Consider the following 18,128-nt stretch of genomic DNA (forward strand, 5'->3'; position numbering starts at 1 on the left):
GCAAGCTTGGTTTGGCAATATTTACTGCATTCTGTCGGATTCATTTGTAGAGTTTATTTGGTATAATTTCGTGAATAAAGAATTTAAAATAAATAAATAAATAAAAAGAATATTTACTGCGTTTATCCTGGCAGGAAGGTTCATCACATGATAGCCAGGAGGGGGCTTTGCGTGATGCACAGTGATAAACGTGACAGAAGTGACATGGCAGACTCACTAGGGCAAGGCTGATCCCTATACTATTCAGAGGCATACCCTGATACCCACTTATAGCCTAATCCTCTTGTCTAAGCTCCTCATCAAACTAAATAAATTCCAGTAATGTCGTTGTGAACCACCTAGTAGGACTCAGAGGGATCCATAGCTCAGTGCGAAACCACATGCTTTACTTGCAGAAGCTCCCAGATTCACTATTTGGTACATCCAGCTAAAAGAATCAGGTTACCGAGTTATAGGGGACAATCATTTGACACAGTATAAGTCAGTTTCATAGGGTCACATACTCAGATAAAATTCACAGATCTCTTACTGTTTAAGCAGGGATAGCAAACCTGTGGACTCCCTGTGTTGGTGGACTACCATAATCTCTAACCATTAGTCACACTGGCCGGCACTGATGGGAACCTAGTTTAAATCCTTTAAATCCATTACGTTAGATTAAACCCCATCAAGTAAATATGCTTACGGTTGTGCCAGGCACCACAGAGGCGCTCCTCAAACTAGCTTCCAACTTTGAAGAGCAGAAGAAAGTTCCATAATTTAAGAGCAAAAGAACTCAATTGGCAGAGATCCAGCCGTGTTTCAGCAGCAAGTATTTTCTTATGCGCAAATGTACGGCCAATAATCCCTCCTTGTGTGTTCCCTCTTAAGGCAAAGCTCAGAACGAAAGCAGGGAGAAGGCTTGCCTTCATCAATGACTGGATTCCCACATTCACGTTTGACGCGGTTGAAACCACTGCCGTTGTTTTTCACCTTGTCAGTTTCACATGGCGAATATTTCTCATGAATGCCCCCCCACGTGGTGGCAGCTAGCAGTTACCACATCACTTTGCAAGCTTTCCCCCTCATTTAGTAAATACCAGCTGTCACCATACCAGAGCACATTTCTAAGGATTATTTCACCATGGGAAAACTGAGAAGGTAAAATTTCCTTGTGATTGTCACCTCAAAAGGCGAACATGCTGAGCAGCCCTATGCGTTTTCACAATCAAGCGTCCCCATTTCTCTCTATTCTCACTCCCCTTATAGATCCACACACCTCAACCCCGACTCCTGAAAAGGGAAAAACATAGGTAGATAGAACACTCATTTTTGGAAGCTCAACATACTTTGTCAATAATGCATGGCTTCAAAAAATTCAGCAGAAAAAAAGACAGGAACCCAAAATATGAACAGTCGAACAAAATCAAAGCCACACCGAGAAGTTTTCAAAATTCTTTAAAAAAACCAATGATTGTATAATCAGTGTTCAGTTGCGCTGTTTATCGGTTGCTCAGCTGTTTATCTCGCAATATAACTAGGACTTTTGACTAATTAATCAGAAGCTATTTGATTAAATCACCTGCCTTTTAAACCACTTAATTGGTTACATTTAAATATATTTGCATAGTACCAAAATATCAACGCAAGTGGTTTTTTGAGCTGCTAAAGAAAGTAGAAGGTAACTTGCCATTTAATTAACAAACACTATCCCTGAAAGGACATCTTTAATATGTTCATTTTCACTCACTTTTACATTAACCACCAAACTAGCTTTTTTAAAAAAGTAAGACAAGGCATGTCCTTAACTCTCGCCTCCACTAATTAAAATTTCCCTTCACCGATTAAAATTGGCTGCCAACACTGAGTCAATTTAAACCCTAGTTCATTCCTCAGCCGATTAGTGGAATATTTAAGACTACAAGACAGTGTTTGTCTCAATCTGTATCTCTATGTATATTCATCATTTCCTTTCTGTATATTTATCTACATACACACATATATAAATGAGAAATTATCCTCTTTAATAGCTCCATACATGAGATATAATTTCTCTTTCACAGCAGAAACAGCTATCAAGTTCATGTCTAATTTGTGTTTCTCTATAATTTTGTTTAATTTGGAAATTAAACATTTTACCCACTGAAACACCCAATTACCCTTTGCATTTCTGACCAAGGTCTCAAAAAGCCCTGCTTACACAACACTGTAATATCTTCATTTGGACCTAGGTGTTTTTAAATCTTGTTTATCCAATGGGTAACCTTTAATTCACCTCAGCACCTAAATCTCAAGTAAAACACCACTTACCGGTATCTACTTTGTTCTGAAAATAAATTGTTTAGGAGATGTTGTAGATTGTTGGTAGGAGCCCAAGAGATTAGTTTCTAAATTTGCATGTTCCTGACCCCCCCCTTTTTTTCTTTGGTGTCATGCCTTTCAGATTGTAAAACTGTGGGCAGGGACTTTTTTATCTTGTGTAAGCCACTCTAGAGACCTTCTTGGTTAAAGGGTAAAAATGATTCACAGGATTAATAAATAAATATCCGATACCACAAGGGCACTTCATGTTACAGTTCTGACTAATGAGAATTTTCCCTTTGGCATCTTTTCTCTTGGAAAAGTCTTCTGCATATTCGCGGGGTTTGTGCAAGAGGAACCCTCACATTCTTGTGGACCTTCAGACCTTTCCTTGCTCCATTCAGCCTGACGTTCCCAAGCCATGTATGTTGTAGGAAAATGGTGGCTTGCTTGCCTTTCCCCTCCCATCACGACAATATATACTTTACTGTAAGTAGCTTTTTTCAGCCTGGATCTACAGCAAATGAGAACGCAGGAATAATGAAGATAAGGTCGGGGGGGGGGGAGAGTCATAGTTCAGTGGTAGAGCATCTGGCTTGGCAGGTTCAAACCCATCATTTCCAGGTAAGGCTAGGAGTGACTCCAGCCTGAAACCTTGGAGAGCATTGCATAGACAATACTGAACTTGATAGGCTGAGTTGGTACAATGCACCTCCCCATGTTCTTAAAAAATAATAAGCCATTGCTTATGCAGGATTATTAATCATTTCCTATGCAATTATATATATTTTCACATGTGGAAACAACCCATCACAGAATATCAAAGTACACAATTTAGCATATTAGGTTTAAGGCAGTTGTAGGGAAGCTGTGGTCCTCTAAGCTTCATTGGACTCCAACACCCATTAGCCCCAGCCAATGATTACGGGAACTGTAGCCTAACACTGCTTCAAGTGCCACAGGTTCGCCCATCCCTAACTTAAGGAAGGAGCTTTCTGACATAATTCCTTGCCAAGTTTGCCAAGTTATCCAGAGACACTCTCAAATTCATTGGTCATCAGCCATGGCGAGGCAGGGAAATTCCATTGTGACGCTGCCACCACATCACAGGTGTGTGCCCCCCCTTTACCCAAATTCAATATTCTAATATGCAGAGAAGGAAATGGGAACACACACAGTGACCACATCACACTGTGTATTCAGCAGAAAATATGAACGGGCTGTTTAAACGCTTGAGTCCAGGCTTATCTACATGAACAATTCTGTGCGGGGTTCCTAAGTACATGAAAGCCCTTCTTCCATATAGCTGTACATCAATAAAGCCCCTTTCAAACTTCCACTGAATGTGTATAGACACTCTAGAGGATGGAGACAGCAGGCATAAACTCAGAAGGAAAGTGTCAACAGGGCTAGAGTGCAATATGGAATCCAGTCGCCAGAGAAAGTGTAACATGTAGCTCCATTCTTTTTGGGGGTTCCCTAGACTCGGAGTACATAGCTAGTCATAAAAGGCCTAGAGCCGCATTTCATTATATGCTGCCTCTCTAAATCCTGAGAATGGCTGCCCCAGTCACACATTCTTGATTTTCGGTTAAAAACCTAAAAATGGGTTGACAAGCCGTTTGCATGGCGACAATCACATCCCATGTGAACTTTCTTCCTACTGACGTCTGGTGCTCTTAGGAAATCATAATACTCACTGACTCATGGTGAATCATTGAACCCTCATGTGATGGGACCAAGCTATAAATATGACAATTACAATTGCTATTGGTTTTCGTTCGGTCTCCTTTGCTGCTAACGGCCACGTGGTAGGCAGCTACAAAACAATATGCAGTTCCCGAATTGGGAATAGCTAGCGAGAAATCAAGGATGCAGGAATCCTGCCAAAAACACAAAAAGCAGCAGTCCTAGCAATGACTGAAGTATTCACATCATATCTAAATCTGCTCATGCCTTCTTGTAATCAGGATATGAATGCATGCCACAAGCTTAACCAAGGAAAAAATATACCAAACAAAATCTACAGATGGGGGCGGGAAGAGGGGGAACGTCCTCGTTCAAGTCAATTTGAAGGATAAATTGGCAATTATAAATAAGGTTAAACAATGCAGCACACCCAAATTCAAATGCAAACTCTGCATTTGGCATCTGACACTTCGAAAATCAATATCTGATCCTTGATATCCTATATATGAAATTAGATATATCCTCCATTGAAATTGATCGCTTCACTCATGCAGCCAAGAGAAGGTACTCACGGGGTTTTTTAGCTTGCTGAGAATTAAGTGAGAAATCCAATGTCACAATGCAAAACACTGATTCCTGAAGTTGTGTTAGATGTTAGCAAAGGTGAAGCAAGGTGAGGTTTTAGCAAATAAATGCCTTTCCACAATCACACTTAAAATCCATATTCAGATGCATTGCAACCAAATGTAGCCCCCTCCCCAGTAACATGGTTTCTTCCTTTTTTCCTTTTGAGAAAGCTAGGATGAGGCAAGGTCTGGAAGAAGTCAAAAGTACCTTGACGAAAGCAAGATTTAAAAAATACACAACCTGAGGTCTCAAATTTTCCTTTTAAAAAAAAGCCATATACTTTGCACAAGTAAGAAAATCCAGATAGAAAGTTCTTTAAGGAAAATTATCCAACAAAGCAATTTATCCCCCCCCCCCTTTCCAAAACAGGAACCCTGGACATGCCACAAGGTTAAGGATCCACGTGAAATATCACTTACCCAGTTTCACACATATAAAACGAAAACTATAGAAAGGAGACAAAATTTCAAGGTGAAACTATAGCATTATACAACATAGGTCTGCAGGGTTATGTACCTTCTGCATGGTTAAGTATGGCGAGTTCAGGAAACACCTTAAAGAATGGATGAGATTAATGTCATCGCGTCCATGATATCAGTAAAAAGGGGGTGCAGGGAGAATGGCACTGGAAATAAATCATGTAGCTTCCGGTAAAGACTATTTCATTTCCTTCCGTTTGAAATTGTTATCAAGTGTTTATTCATAAACTATATAAAAAAATTACATGTGCTGGGATACATATGAGACCACAGCCCATCCCATTGTACAGTGAAGCTGTGTTTATGGATATCTTTGCCACTGCTTGTTGCCCAAAGGGGTAAGAATCAATATTCCATAAATAGATTTGTACAGTCCGTCATTTTGGCCTTCCAAGGTGCCAGCACACAAATGGATCTGTACAAGGGCAATTACGCTCGACTGAACAACCCAGCAGTTCTCCAACTAAGATATTTTCGTTGAATTATGAAAATAAACCACTACCACCACTCCTGCTAAAATAAACAATTTCTACATGTCCCTCACTAATTAGTCCAACTAGTCATCTTAGCAGAAGGCTCTGTAGAATAATCATTCATAAGAAGAAGAAGAAGCAGCAACAAAAATAGATCATATATATTTCTTTCTTTCCTGTACCGACTGATTGCCTTGGATTGTCTATTAGGTTTTGGTGATGATAGTGTTGATGATTTTATTTCAGTGGCTTGGATCCAAATTATGTGAGGCACACACTTCAGTTCCACCGAAAGCAGTGGGACTTAAATCACCAAGCTGGTTTATTGAATTCAATGGGTCTAAAGTGTGACAAACTTAATCTGGATCCCCCTTGGTGATTTCTGACATTCTCCAAAGACCACAGCAGCTTTGTGCAGAGTTTTTTTGGGGGGTGGGGGAGAGAAAGAGCTCAGAATGCACTGTAACACTTCTCAGCAAATCACAAGACTCTGGGCCTCATCCTGTAACCTATTCAACACCCTGGGCCGTGGGAGATGGAACTTAAAGGTTCTACAGTTGAGTAGGAACCTGCTCTGGCAAATGCAGAAGATGCCTCAAACTGCAATTCTGTGCTCCATGAGGCAGCTTCAATCCCCACCGAAGTCAGTGGGAGCATAGCTGTGTACAGAATAGCAGCCTATGTATCTGTCAGGAGTTTCCCCTTGGCCAGCAACTCCATAGGACCATTTCACACATGACACAGCAACAAACCAGGTTTTGCCACCAAGCGTACACACAACAAAGACCCACAACCAATCTGGTCTCCCTGCCAAATGGAGCAGCAAATTATGCATTTCTAGCACCTGTTTTGTCACAATTTTTTAGGTCTACATCTAGAAGAGGACATCGTAATGTGTGAAGAGGCCCTGCTTTCTGTTCCAGAGGGAAGTTTAACCACATGCCATAAGTAAGCATTCCGGAGGAATGGAGCCTCAAAAGAGTGAAGAAAATGCTACCATGTATATAAAAATAGGAGCTACAATAAAATAATTTTTTTGTATATATTTCAATAAGTTATTTTTACTAACCAGTTATGGATCATATATCTCTGAACTCTTTATTGATTTGTCCACATCTATGGTGATCCTTTTAAAGATCGTAATATTGGTTTTTAATTCAAAAGTCCAGAAACATACAAATACATCCTCTGTTCTTTTTCCTTAAAAAAGGGGGAGTGGGGTGGGGTGGGGGACCAAACGACCTTGTATTAAAGTCAGGGTGTGCTAATCTCTCTCTCTCCCCCCTGCCCATCTCCCCCAAAGCCATCCATGCCTCAAAAGGGAATTTGGTGCCCAGCACTTTTGAACCGAGGTGAGTGGGGGTGGGAATTGTCAGCAGTGCCTATTCAACATAAAGAACAAGATAAAATGATTTGTGTGACCTTTTCAACATCGTCGTATGAGACAGCCCTCTCTTTTTTTAAACACACGCCCACACCCCGATTCCTCCATTTTAGCGTCACACACACCATATAAGTGAGTGCGAGAACAAATGCTGTGTCTAGTTGGCTCGATTGATTGATTCCTACTGGCTGTAAGGTGGTTAAAAGAAGAAGAAACGGAATAAAAATAAAGAGGGCAGGGAGAAAGAGAGACAGATCTATAACTATGGAATCAGCACACCCTTTCGGTAACTTTCCCCGAAGCTGGAAACTCCTGTGCCAAGGCACTTCACCTTCCAACAATATGAAGCAAAGGCGGATTTGGGGAGGGACGGGATGTGGAGGAGAGAAGATCAACAGTGTGTTTCTTTGTGTGTGGTTATTAAATACAAATGCTCTGGGTGGGAGGACGGGAGTAGAGGAGGAGGTCTCAGAACTGACTGAATGTGGTCTGTTTTTCCAACACTTCGAGGTAGTCCGGCTCTGCATTTAGTTTTGCTTTTAGCTCCAGGTATTCGTTCCTGTTGGGCTCCACATAAACAGTGCTTGGGGGGGCGTAGAGCACTGTTTCCCGGAGCCGACTGTCCCCCGGGCCGGGATGCAAATAGGGGTGAGGGGGGCGCCTAAGGTCATAGTTAGGGGAGTAAGTGTAGGCAGTTGGGGGAAACTTGGGGTACTCAGGAAGGTTGCTGCCCCCCAAAGTGGAAGTAGGGTGTTTGTCGGGCTCCAAAATGCCCCTGTAAAAACGATCGGCATCCTGGACAGGGGAAAGCAACTCGTCCCGAGGCTCAATGGTGCTCACACTGTATGTGGGGCTCCGGAGGGTCTCCTCTTGCCCCCCCGGAGCTGCTTGGGGCTGCCCCAAGGCCTGTGGGGGTGGTGGGGGTTGGGGCTGGAGGTGATGGTTGCTGTAGGTCACCTTGAGCTCATGGAGATCTTTGTAATCCTCACCAGCATTGCCCTCTCTGGAGCGGTAGATTGGGTTCTTGCACATGTGGCCTAAAGGATGAGGGATGTACTCATAGACATGTCCCGCGGGGGTTTTCACCTTGGGCAAAGCCGGACCACCACCTCCTCCTCCGTGGTGAAGATGCTGCGGGTGCTGCTGGTGATGGGAGTGTGGGTGAGAATGGGGGGCTCCCCCTCCTGTGTACACACTGTACTGCATGTTGAAAGAGCTCACATCCGAGTTGTTGGTGCTGGCGTGGTCGCCTTGGACCTTCTTCCTGCGCTTCATCACCAACACAAAGAGACCTGCAGCCACAAATACAGACATGATGAAGACCAGCAGCAAACTGAGGATCAACACTGACAAAGGCACCGTGGAAGAAGAGGAGGAAGACGAGCCACCAGAAGATGATGCTGAGTCATCCTCCTCCAAGGTGCTATTGATCTGCCCGGAGTTGGAAAAGGGGGTGGTCTTGGCTGGTCCCTGCATGGATGAAGGAGTGGGTGTGGAAACAATGATGTCAGAGTAGTCTGGGCACAGCAGTTCTGCTTTGATGTTCCTCATGTAATTCTGAGCAAATTTCTTAGGGGATTCACAGATTACCTGGTCCACAAGGACTCCTGTGTTGAGTTGCTCGATCCACAACTTCATGCCCACCACATCGCATGTACAATCCCATGGGTTCTCATGGAGATCTATCTGCAGGAGGGATTTCAGCTGGTCAAGCACTCCACTTACAGGAAGGTAGGAGAAATGGTTGCTTCTCAGGTTCAACCTGTAGAGAGTTAAGCCAGAAAAAATGCCTCCAGGTAAAGATCTCAGCAGGTTGTTGTTGAGAAACAAGAGCTGTAAATTGGGCACAGGGTCAAAAGTGCCTGGCTCAATCTCCCGGATTACGTTATATTGCAGGAAGAGGTACTGCAAACTCTGAAGCCCATAGAAAAGCTCCGGGTTCAGTTTTTCAATCCGGTTCCCATTCAGGTAGAGCCTCCTCAAGTTAGTTAAATCCTCAAAGGCCCGATCCTGAATGACCGAGATGCGGTTATTGCCCAGGTGAAGCAAATCCAACCCAGTAGCATCCAGGAAATCCGACCTACGCACCAGGGCAATGTAGTTCTCAGTCAGGTACATCTTCTTGGGGTTGTACGGCTTGGGTTGGAGCTCTGAGATGCTCTCAATCTTCCTTTCCTGGCAGTTGACGTTGAGACCCAAATCGGAGATCTGTAGGTTGCAAGTGCAAGCTGTAGGGCACTCCAAAGGCACCGGGGATTTGGTCTGGTAAGCAATGCTGGGGCCATAGTTGCTGTATCCCAGATCCTTGGAGGGCAAGCGGGAGGTAGGACGCACCCTGGACTTATTGGGTTGGCGGGTCCCTTTGGGCTTCAAGGGCGATTTGTAAACAGCCGAGGAAGAAGTAGCCACAGAGTTTACAGAGGCTGGTGTGGTATGGAAATACCCTGTGGTGCTCAGTGGGGTCTGTGGCCTCATCTCATAATCTGAGATGAGCCTCCTTGGACAAAGCTCCTGCTTGGAAACCTCATCCAAATCCCTCCCATGTAAACGGAAAGGGGTTTCGCAGACCACATCCCCCACCAGGGCTGAATAGGATATGCTGTCCAACCAATCCTTGAGAGCTATCAGCTCACAGGAGCAGTTCCATGGGTTCTCCTCCAGCTGCAATTCCACCACCTTATCCATGTGCTGCAGGAGGCCCAAGTAGGGAAGGAGTTTTAGCCGGTTGCCCCTTAAATCGAGATGAGTCAAGGGCACAAAACGGAACAGGTTGTTGGGCAATGAAGAGAGGAGGTTGTCGTTCAGAATCAGCACCTGCAACAGATGCAGCTTGCTGAAAGCATTGGGTTCGATAGCGCTGATATAATTGTAATCAACTTGCAGGTACTCCAAGCTCTCCAGCCCTACGAAAGTGTCATCCCTCAGTATTTCCAGCTTGTTGTTGTTCAAGTGCAGCCTCCTCAAGCCCCTCAGCCCATGAAAGGCTCCTGTCTCGATCTCTTGGATGTCATTGCCGCCCAGGTGCAAAATCGAAGCCCCGCTGTAATTGACAAACTGGTTTGGGTAGAGCCTGTTGAGAAGATTCCCAGACAGCAGGAGATGGTAGATGGAGAATTTGGGGGGGCTGATCTCAGAGAGGTTGATGATCCCCCGATTCTCACAGCTCACCGTCAAGATGCCATCCTTCTCCTCGCAAGGGCATTTGTTATCACAGATCTCCCCATAATACTCAATGCTTTCTGCCCATGCCAGGACTAGAGATGTTAAAGCAAAGGCTATGGTTTGTACCATCCAGATATGCATTTTCCTGTTGAGATCCTGCTCCAGAGTCACCGTAGAGCAGCAAGCATACATGTTATCTCCTGCGGAGGGCAAGAAGAGAGAACAAAACACCATCATGACATGAGGACTGAAGCCTGGATCACGACAAAGTTAGGAGGCAAGGCTGCAGAGGGACAGAATTTAGGTTGCTTGCCAAGAGTTTTGATTACAAGACGCCCATCTAACTCTTGTTAAATAATAGCTATTAATTTATTGATTTAGTACAGGTTTCCTGTCTTTCGAAAGGTAAAGTCTCAACCCAAGTCCTTTACTCCTAGGAACGCATTTCAATATCTTGCTTTATTTGTTTCTATAGTGTTTTCCCCTCCCCCACTACACACACACAGTCCATAAATATACATAAAATGGCTGTCAGTTTAGTTACTTGGTTCTAATTTCAGAGAACAGAAGCACCATTTTATGAGGTTTTCAACCTCACCTATTACCTACCCGGCAACCCTTCCCTCTCTTTCTCAGAACATTCAGAATGAACAGTGACCTGCAAAGGAAGGTCTTCCCCCATTTTTGGCAAGGCTAGCCTGCTCTCCACATATATAGAGATGTAAAACCATTCCTTGAAATTTCACTGCAGGGGTCTATAGTATGAATGACTGTAAAGATAGAGAACACTAACATTATTATTTTTAATCGTTTTGAAAGTGGGGGGAACAAACCCTGAAAAGGGTGGACCCCCACCAAAACACCTGATTTCCTAAACAGCTTTGCTGTATAAGCTTATACAAAAATGTCAATCAACATCTCAATTTTTAAAGGGGGGGGAATCAAAAGTGATGAAATTCTTCAACCAAATAATTAAATATACACCCCCTCTCGGCATCTCACAGGCTTTTCTTTTTTGAAAGAAGAAAGGGGGAGGGGGACACAGCGCAAGCCACCGGTGGAATATTTATGAATTCTTATTAGAAGATCTTCTTAAAAGAAGTTATCATTGCTGCTTGTTTCTGGATTGATCGGCTGGTAAATGAGTTGTTTTCACAAGGGCACTGGCAAAACGGCAGCAATGCAACACAGATGCTCTCTCTCTCTCTCTCTCACACACACACACACACACTGAAAAGCACCATCCTTTAAGCCACTCACCCAGAATTTGGCAAACATGCTAGACTTGAGGAGTGTCCCTGCAGCCTCAGCCATATCTGAGCTACTGCTTCTTCTCCCACGCTTTGCAAAACTAGTCTAATTGCAATGGAGAGAGCTAAGTGGGTCTCAGAAAGCTAGATCACCAGCAAGTCCAGGAGAGGTGGAATTGCTGCTTCTCAGCTACCATGGCTATCAGCACACTCCATCCTTCTGAGAAGGCATCCAAGGGAGGTGGATTGGGGGAACCCCCCCCCCCTTAAAAAAACCACCTCATCCATTTGCACTCCCCTCAACCTGTATCTGATCTCTGAACAGCATCCAGACAGAAAGACCACCCCAATTTCATTTCCCCTCTCAAAGCCTTTCTGTCTTCGCCCTAAAGGGTCCTACTTGTGTCTGAACACAATAAATATCTAGACAGAGGATGGATGGAAGCTCCGCGGGCAGCATGTGGGGTTGGGGGGTGGATTAATAAGTCACCCAGCATTAAGCAATGACTTTGGGTTTGTTATTATTGCTTTTTAGAAAGAGGAAGGCTTCCATATGTTCAGGTTAACCCTTTCCACAAGTCCAATAACGTTTCAATTTGGAGGTTCCTAGAGAGATGTCTAGGATCCTCTCTCTCTCTCTCTCTCTCTCTCTCTCTCTCTCTCTCTCTCTCTCTCTCAATATATATTATGTTTCTAAGCATCGCTCACAGATTGACAAGCATCCGTCTAGGTGCAAGCATTTTGCAGTAGAACAGAACCCAGACACATTAGGGTAGAAGTCTTTGCTTCACCAGCGGAATGAATGGTTTGGCAAAAAGGCATGTCTCCCTCTCTGCATTAAGCAAGAAGTCAAGCTGGGAGGGGGAACCCCCCCCCAAAAAAAACCCCTTCACTTCTAACACAATTCTCAGGTCCAGCAGAGCTATTCATCCATTGTTATCTGGCTGCTTCTCAGAGAGCCATATCACAAATAAGTAGGTAGCTAAATAAATAAATGCATCCTTTCAGACTGTTTTTATTTATTTATTTTTAAGGGAAGAAAACCACCCAAGGCTTTATTTCAATCGGAGGTAGCAAGAGCAACGAAATGATTTGCATGTCCTCCTCCCTGCACCTTCCCCGGTCTTCAAATCGTGGAGGGGGGATAGGGAAGAGGGCATGAGACAAATAAAGTTAGATGTGGCATAGAGAGGATTGCTCCAGAGATCTGGTTCGCAAAGGCTAGAAAAATGGGATGGAGAAACAGCTAAGTCGGATGTGTTTCTATGTGTGGAGAGAGAGAGAGAGAGAGAGAGAGAGAGAGAGAGAGAGAGAGAGAGAGAGAGAGAGAGAGAGAGAGAAAGAGAGAGAGATTTGAAAAGGAGGAGGGGGTGAAATTCTTGTTTCAGTGCTCCTCTTTCCCGTGCCCCCTTCCCCGGGGAGGGGAAAAAATGAGTTCCACCCCTAATATTACCGCACTGAAGCAACCGCCTCGGCTTGCAAGCAAAAAGCCGGGGGCAGTGGTGTTGCTTTGCAAAAAAAGAAAAAGGAAGGGGGTGTAGGGGAGCCAAGAGCAACAAGGAGACATGGATCAACGCTCTCCGACCACCCCCCCTCGCCCAGTCCTCCTCCACCCCCTCGCTACTTACTGAGGCAGAAATCTCCAGGGCCCAAGCATTGTTGCAACCCATAAAGCTGCCTCGCTCGCTCGCCCGCTCGGTGTGTGTTGCAAACCGCCCAGGCAGAGGCGAGCAGGGAAGGCGGTGGGGATTGCAGTTGGGAAGAGGCTGGCTGGCTAGCGGGGAGCGCACACACAGCCTTGCACACGCCGCTGAGCCTCTGCTACCCCCCTTCAACCAAGCCCGGGCACACACACACACACACACACACACACACACACACACACACACACACACACGCAGCAGCGGTGCCAAGGACTGGCTCCCAATGCTCCCCTCCCCAGTAGCGGAAAGTAGGGGCGGGGGTTGCTGAAGGGAGGGGTGGAGAAGGAGGGAGTGGAAGTATTATAGGGAGGAGAGAGGGAGCCAGGGGTGCCCCCCCCCAAAGGAAGCTAGCAAGTGGGTGGTATTTTGGGGGGGGGTATCTGGAGAAAGGAGGTTTGCTGATGGGTGCCTAGTTTTGAATGACAAGCAGGAGGGGTAAAGGAAAGGGTGATGTGGAGCGGTCTGGGTGCAAATCCTGTGCGGTGCTGAGGGAGGGGGCGGTCTGGAGGCAGAGTGGCCAAAGGGTGAGAGAGATCCGAATGAGTTTTCACATGGGTGAGGGGCGCTCTGAGTGATTAGGAAGGGAGGGGAATCTGTAGTAAGGGTGGAAAGAGGCAATTGCTCGGATGGATCTGGGTCAGAGGCAGGGCAAAAAGACGGGGGTGGTTTGGAGAGGGAGGTAGAGAGAGAAGTGTGCGCGCGTCTGGAGGGGAGAGTCGCAGGCAGGAGACGGTCTCCGCTGGATGTGGGGGGGGGAAGGCAAGTTGGAAGGGTAGGGCCGACGAGGAGGGAGGAGGCAGGAAGCGGGGGCTGGAGGGGGGAGAGAATGGAGGGGGGCGTCCCTGAAAGATTCAGGGAGGAGGAAGGAGGGACAACCCGGGTGGGCGCGTGGGGTAACGAAGAGGCGATCAAAGGGGGGGTGCTTGGGGTGCAGGAGGCCCTGAGAGAAGAAAACGCCATGGGGGGGAGAGAGAGATTGGGGTGGATGGTTAAATGCACCCATGGAGGGGGGTACACAATCCCTGCTTCCTGCAGTCAACGGAATGGGCAGCCGCCACAAGTCTCTGTGCCCCCCCCCCTCCGCCCCAGCATCCACACATGCCGACGCACCATCTCTCTTGGCGCGCATCTCCCTGTTCCCCCATCGCGCCCAGCCTCCCGTTGCTGGTGGTACTCACGCTTTCCATGGAAGAGGTCAACTTTCTCCCCGCTCAGCGGCCGCTGCTCCAGCCGAGGCTTCCCTCTCTCCTTCTCCTTCTCCTTCCTCCTCCTCCTCCTTCTCCTCCTCCTCCTCCTCCTTTCCTCAGCGCTGGTCTCCTCGCCTGCTCGCTCACACCATTTCCCAGCGCCCGGGGCTGATGCCACTCGGAGGAGCCTTGGCAGAGAGACAGGACCGGGCGAGCCGCCCCTTTAAGCCTCCTCTTTTTCTTCTTGCAGCGCGCTCTGGACATGGTAGGGCTGGCGACCAGGGCGCAGGGAACCCGTCTTCCCCGGCGGCGGTGGCGCCTGCTCTCCTCGCCGATCCTTCCCCGGGAGCCCCCGCCGTCGATCCCCGTTCGCTTGGGAGTGATGGTTCTCCTCCGATCTCAAAAGCTCTGGCGGCACCCTCTGATGCATTCCACCTCAGCCCGTCCCAGGTATTTCCCCCGGACTGGTGGGGAAATCAAAACAACATCGAGAATAATGACAGCAGCAATCGTAAAAAAGAAGGAAGGAAAAAAAACCCCTTGCAACCTCGCCTTGCTATTTCTATCCACCGATGCCGGCTTCAGCGCGCGCGCGCAAGCCTTTCCGCATCTCTTTCCCAGGAGAGCGCAAAGAAGCGGAGATATGGGGGAGGCTGCGGGGGAGGTTGGATCCAGGGGCGCCCCAGCCAAGAACTGCCATCAACTTGCCTTCTTCGCCTCTCCCCACTTGCAGAGAAAATGAGATAGCAGGAGGGGAGGGGAGAGGCCCTACGAGCCAAGAGAGGGTATCCACAGGAAGGGTAAAGAGAGAGAGAGAGAGAGAGAGAGAGAGAGAGAGAGAGAGAGAAAAGCAAGCAAATATAGCCAGTTTATTCTGTATGGAGCTGCTGTTCTAGCCAAGCTGCCACAGACAGTGGAGCTGGAGAGCTCCGAGGGGGAGGAGAAAGAGGAAAGGCAGCAACAGCAATCCGGATATTGGCGGCCAATAGATGGCAGTGTTAGGCATCAAATTGGCATTCTTCAGGAATGCTCACTTAGCTTGAAGCAATAGCGGGGGGGGGGGCTCTCCCCCTTTCTCTCTCTTATTTTGATTTTTTCGCTGTGATGATGCTGATGATTCCTAGGCATGGAGATCAGCCTTGTTTCATGTTTTACACAGGCGGGAGTACTTCGTGCAGGGGACCTTGTTGCCAGGGAATCAGAGGACAGGGAGAGGAAGCTACTGGAGAATGAATAACAAATCACACCAGGTTTTCCTCCTGGAGTGACCCCTTTTCTTTCCTTGCCAGCTGGCAGAATTGCGGGAGGCAACGTGCTAAATATGGCCAGTGAATATTTTATGACATTAAAAGTTGTCAACAACACTTCGGGTGGTGGGGTTTTCTTGTGTTGTTGGCTTTGGAGACATCCTTTTGGATGTTAAAACACGACATTGTGGGGTTTTTTTTTTTTTTTTACCTTTACATTTTGAATATGGACAAGTTGTTGTGTCAGCTTTGGAAACCAATCAGCTGGTTTAGAAGAATATCCCACAAATCTTGCAGATCCACCTGGGCACATTCGTGCAGTATAGCCACTGGTGTGTAGTGATTTTGAACATCTGGAAACATATTTGCACTGGGTATATGGAGCAAGGAAAACTGCAGTGGGTAGAGAGTATGAAACATTCGGAGGAGCAGGGCACCTAGGTTCAGCTCCAAAAGTCTTTTGACAAAGAGCCGAACAAATGCTGTCTGCTCTGCCAAAACTCCTAAGGAAGATTGTGGCATCCAGAATGAATTCTGCAATCTCAGAACGTGCTTGGGAAGGCCTAACCTCGGTGCATGTTCCCAAAATGTCCAACATGCATGCAAGATGGAGGACAATGCAACTGCCGGCACGGACTGCCAAAGGCCTGATCGCACACAAGCTATCAGCACAACCAGGGGGACACCTCTGAGCCATTCTACACTTCATATGTTCCAGAACCCAGTAACCCGCCCCCCTTCCTCAATGTGCAGAAGGCCATTGGGCATGAAATATGGCAATAGTGTGGACCTAGGATGTCCTCAGCTTTTCTACATCTCCCTTTTCCAGAGCAGTCCCGTATCTTACCAGAAGGCAGCAAGGTCTGAGTCCATTCTCTCTAATAAAACATTTCCACCCCTTGTGAGTCTGGGGTTACTCTGTGAGGAAGGGTAAGTAACCCCTTAGGCCCTCCCTCTCTTTTAACTTTGGCAGCAAACTCATCTTGAAGGCGATAAGTCCAATGGCAACAAATGTCCACTGGGTGATTTAGCATCTTTGCGACTTGTGCGACAAAATCTTGGGCAAGAGAGTGGAAAACACCGAGGAGTGCAAAACTTCCTCAGTTAAACCCCCTTTTAGTGCATGATGTAGCACTGTTGAAAATTAAAGATTTAAACTGTAATGGCTGCATGAGCAACCCATTGTCGCTTAGTCTGGCTTTCCAGCTGCCACCCTATTTGGAGGTGAATAAGGCTGCAGTGATTCATCATACAATATATAGAGCTGCCTTTGAAGACGGTCTGGAAACTGAGGCAATATACAGCATTGTGTGTGTGTTAACTGGGACCAGACATTGTGGTCATGGGCACTGGCTCCTGATCTGTTTACAAGACCAATTCAAGGTTCTGGTTTTGACCTATGAAGTCCTACATGGCTTGGGACCTTCACATACTATGACCTGAGGGTGGGGTCACCAACATGATGCCAGTGTGCATTATAGCATCCATGAGGGTGGGGTCACCAACATGATGCCAGTGTGCATTATAGCATCCATGAGGACTTCCCTTGTATCTGCAAAGCCTCTGAGCTTGCCCAATGCTTCCTCATGAAGTAGCAAGGATTTTTACGTCCTCTCCCTCAAAAAGTGCATAGAACGAAAAGAGGAAGTTGGAAGAATTCTCAGTTCAATGGCTTTTTCCAAGGCTCTGATCAGCAGCGGAACAGGAAGCAGAACACGTCCAGTGCTGTTTTTCCCCTTAGAAATCAGCTGCAGTGAAAAAGATCCCCTTGAAATTGCATATTCATGCATGAAGATTCATGAGGACCTGTAACTTTCAAAGCGGGCAGTTCTACCCCCAATTCACAGATCACATCTAAGTGGCTGAAGCATAACAGTTGTGGTGCTTCCCAGGGCTGTCATGGTGCAGAAACATAAATCTAAAGCATGATTCATTGATTATTACAATATTTAGAAGACATCCCAGCGAAATATCCATGAAATTATAGGTTACCTCTGTGTCCACAGATGTGTTCTGTGATTTGGTGGTGGTTTTGTTCTCTCTCCACATAAGATTAATGAGGACCTGTGATTTTCAGTGTGTGCAGCCTACCAATGTATGCTTCGATTTGTTGGCAGTTTTATGTAAAATTGTGCAGAGTAAGCATTTAAATTATACTAGGTGGTAATATTATACAGGGTACACAGGAAAGCTGTATAATATACAGGGTACACAGGAAAGCGGGACGCGGGTGGCGGTGTGGGTTAAACCACTGAGCCTAGGGCTTGCTGATCAGAAGGTCGCCAGTTCAAATCCCCATGACGGGGTGAGCTCCCGTTGCTCGGTCCCAGCTCCTGCCAACCTAGCAGTTCGAAATGACATTCAAGTGCAAGTAGATAAATAGGTACCGCTCCAGCGGGAAGGTAAATGGTGTTTCTGTGTGCTGCTCTGGTTCGCCAGAAGCGGCTTTGTCATGCTGGCCACATGACCTGGAAGCTGTACGCCGGCTGCCTCGGCCAATAATGCGAGATGAGCGCCACAACCCCAGAGTCGGTCACGACTGGACCTAATGGTCAGGGGTCCCTTTACCTTTACCTTTACACAGGAAAGCATAAGTTTGCATCAGTGTGTAATGTGTGTCTGTCTCTCTGTCTTGATAGGAGGGGAA

At 46.5% G+C, this 18,128-nt stretch overlaps 1 protein-coding gene across 1 annotated transcript; it reads right to left on the reverse strand.

Annotated features, from left to right (window-relative positions):
- Positions 1-2,411: 2,411 nt before the first annotated feature.
- Positions 2,412-14,386, reverse strand: SLITRK5 (SLIT and NTRK like family member 5). The gene is made up of 2 exons (XM_035115438.3): positions 14,226-14,386; positions 2,412-10,294 (listed from the first exon to the last, which is right to left on the reverse strand). Exon 2 carries the CDS (start codon positions 10,284-10,286, stop codon positions 7,401-7,403), a length of 2,886 nt encoding a protein of 961 aa, XP_034971329.2. The 5' UTR covers positions 10,287-10,294; positions 14,226-14,386; the 3' UTR covers positions 2,412-7,400.
- Positions 14,387-18,128: the final 3,742 nt, after the last annotated feature.

Source organism: Zootoca vivipara, chromosome 4 (assembly GCF_965207765.1).
Source record: "Zootoca vivipara chromosome 4, rZooViv2.hap1.1, whole genome shotgun sequence".
Classification (NCBI taxonomy): Eukaryota; Metazoa; Chordata; class Lepidosauria; order Squamata; family Lacertidae; genus Zootoca; species Zootoca vivipara.

Excerpts from the sequence above, each read along its gene's own strand:
- SLITRK5 (XM_035115438.3), bottom strand. The coding sequence starts at position 10,286 with ATGTATGCTTGCTGCTCTACGGTGACTCTGGAGCAGGATCTCAACAGG.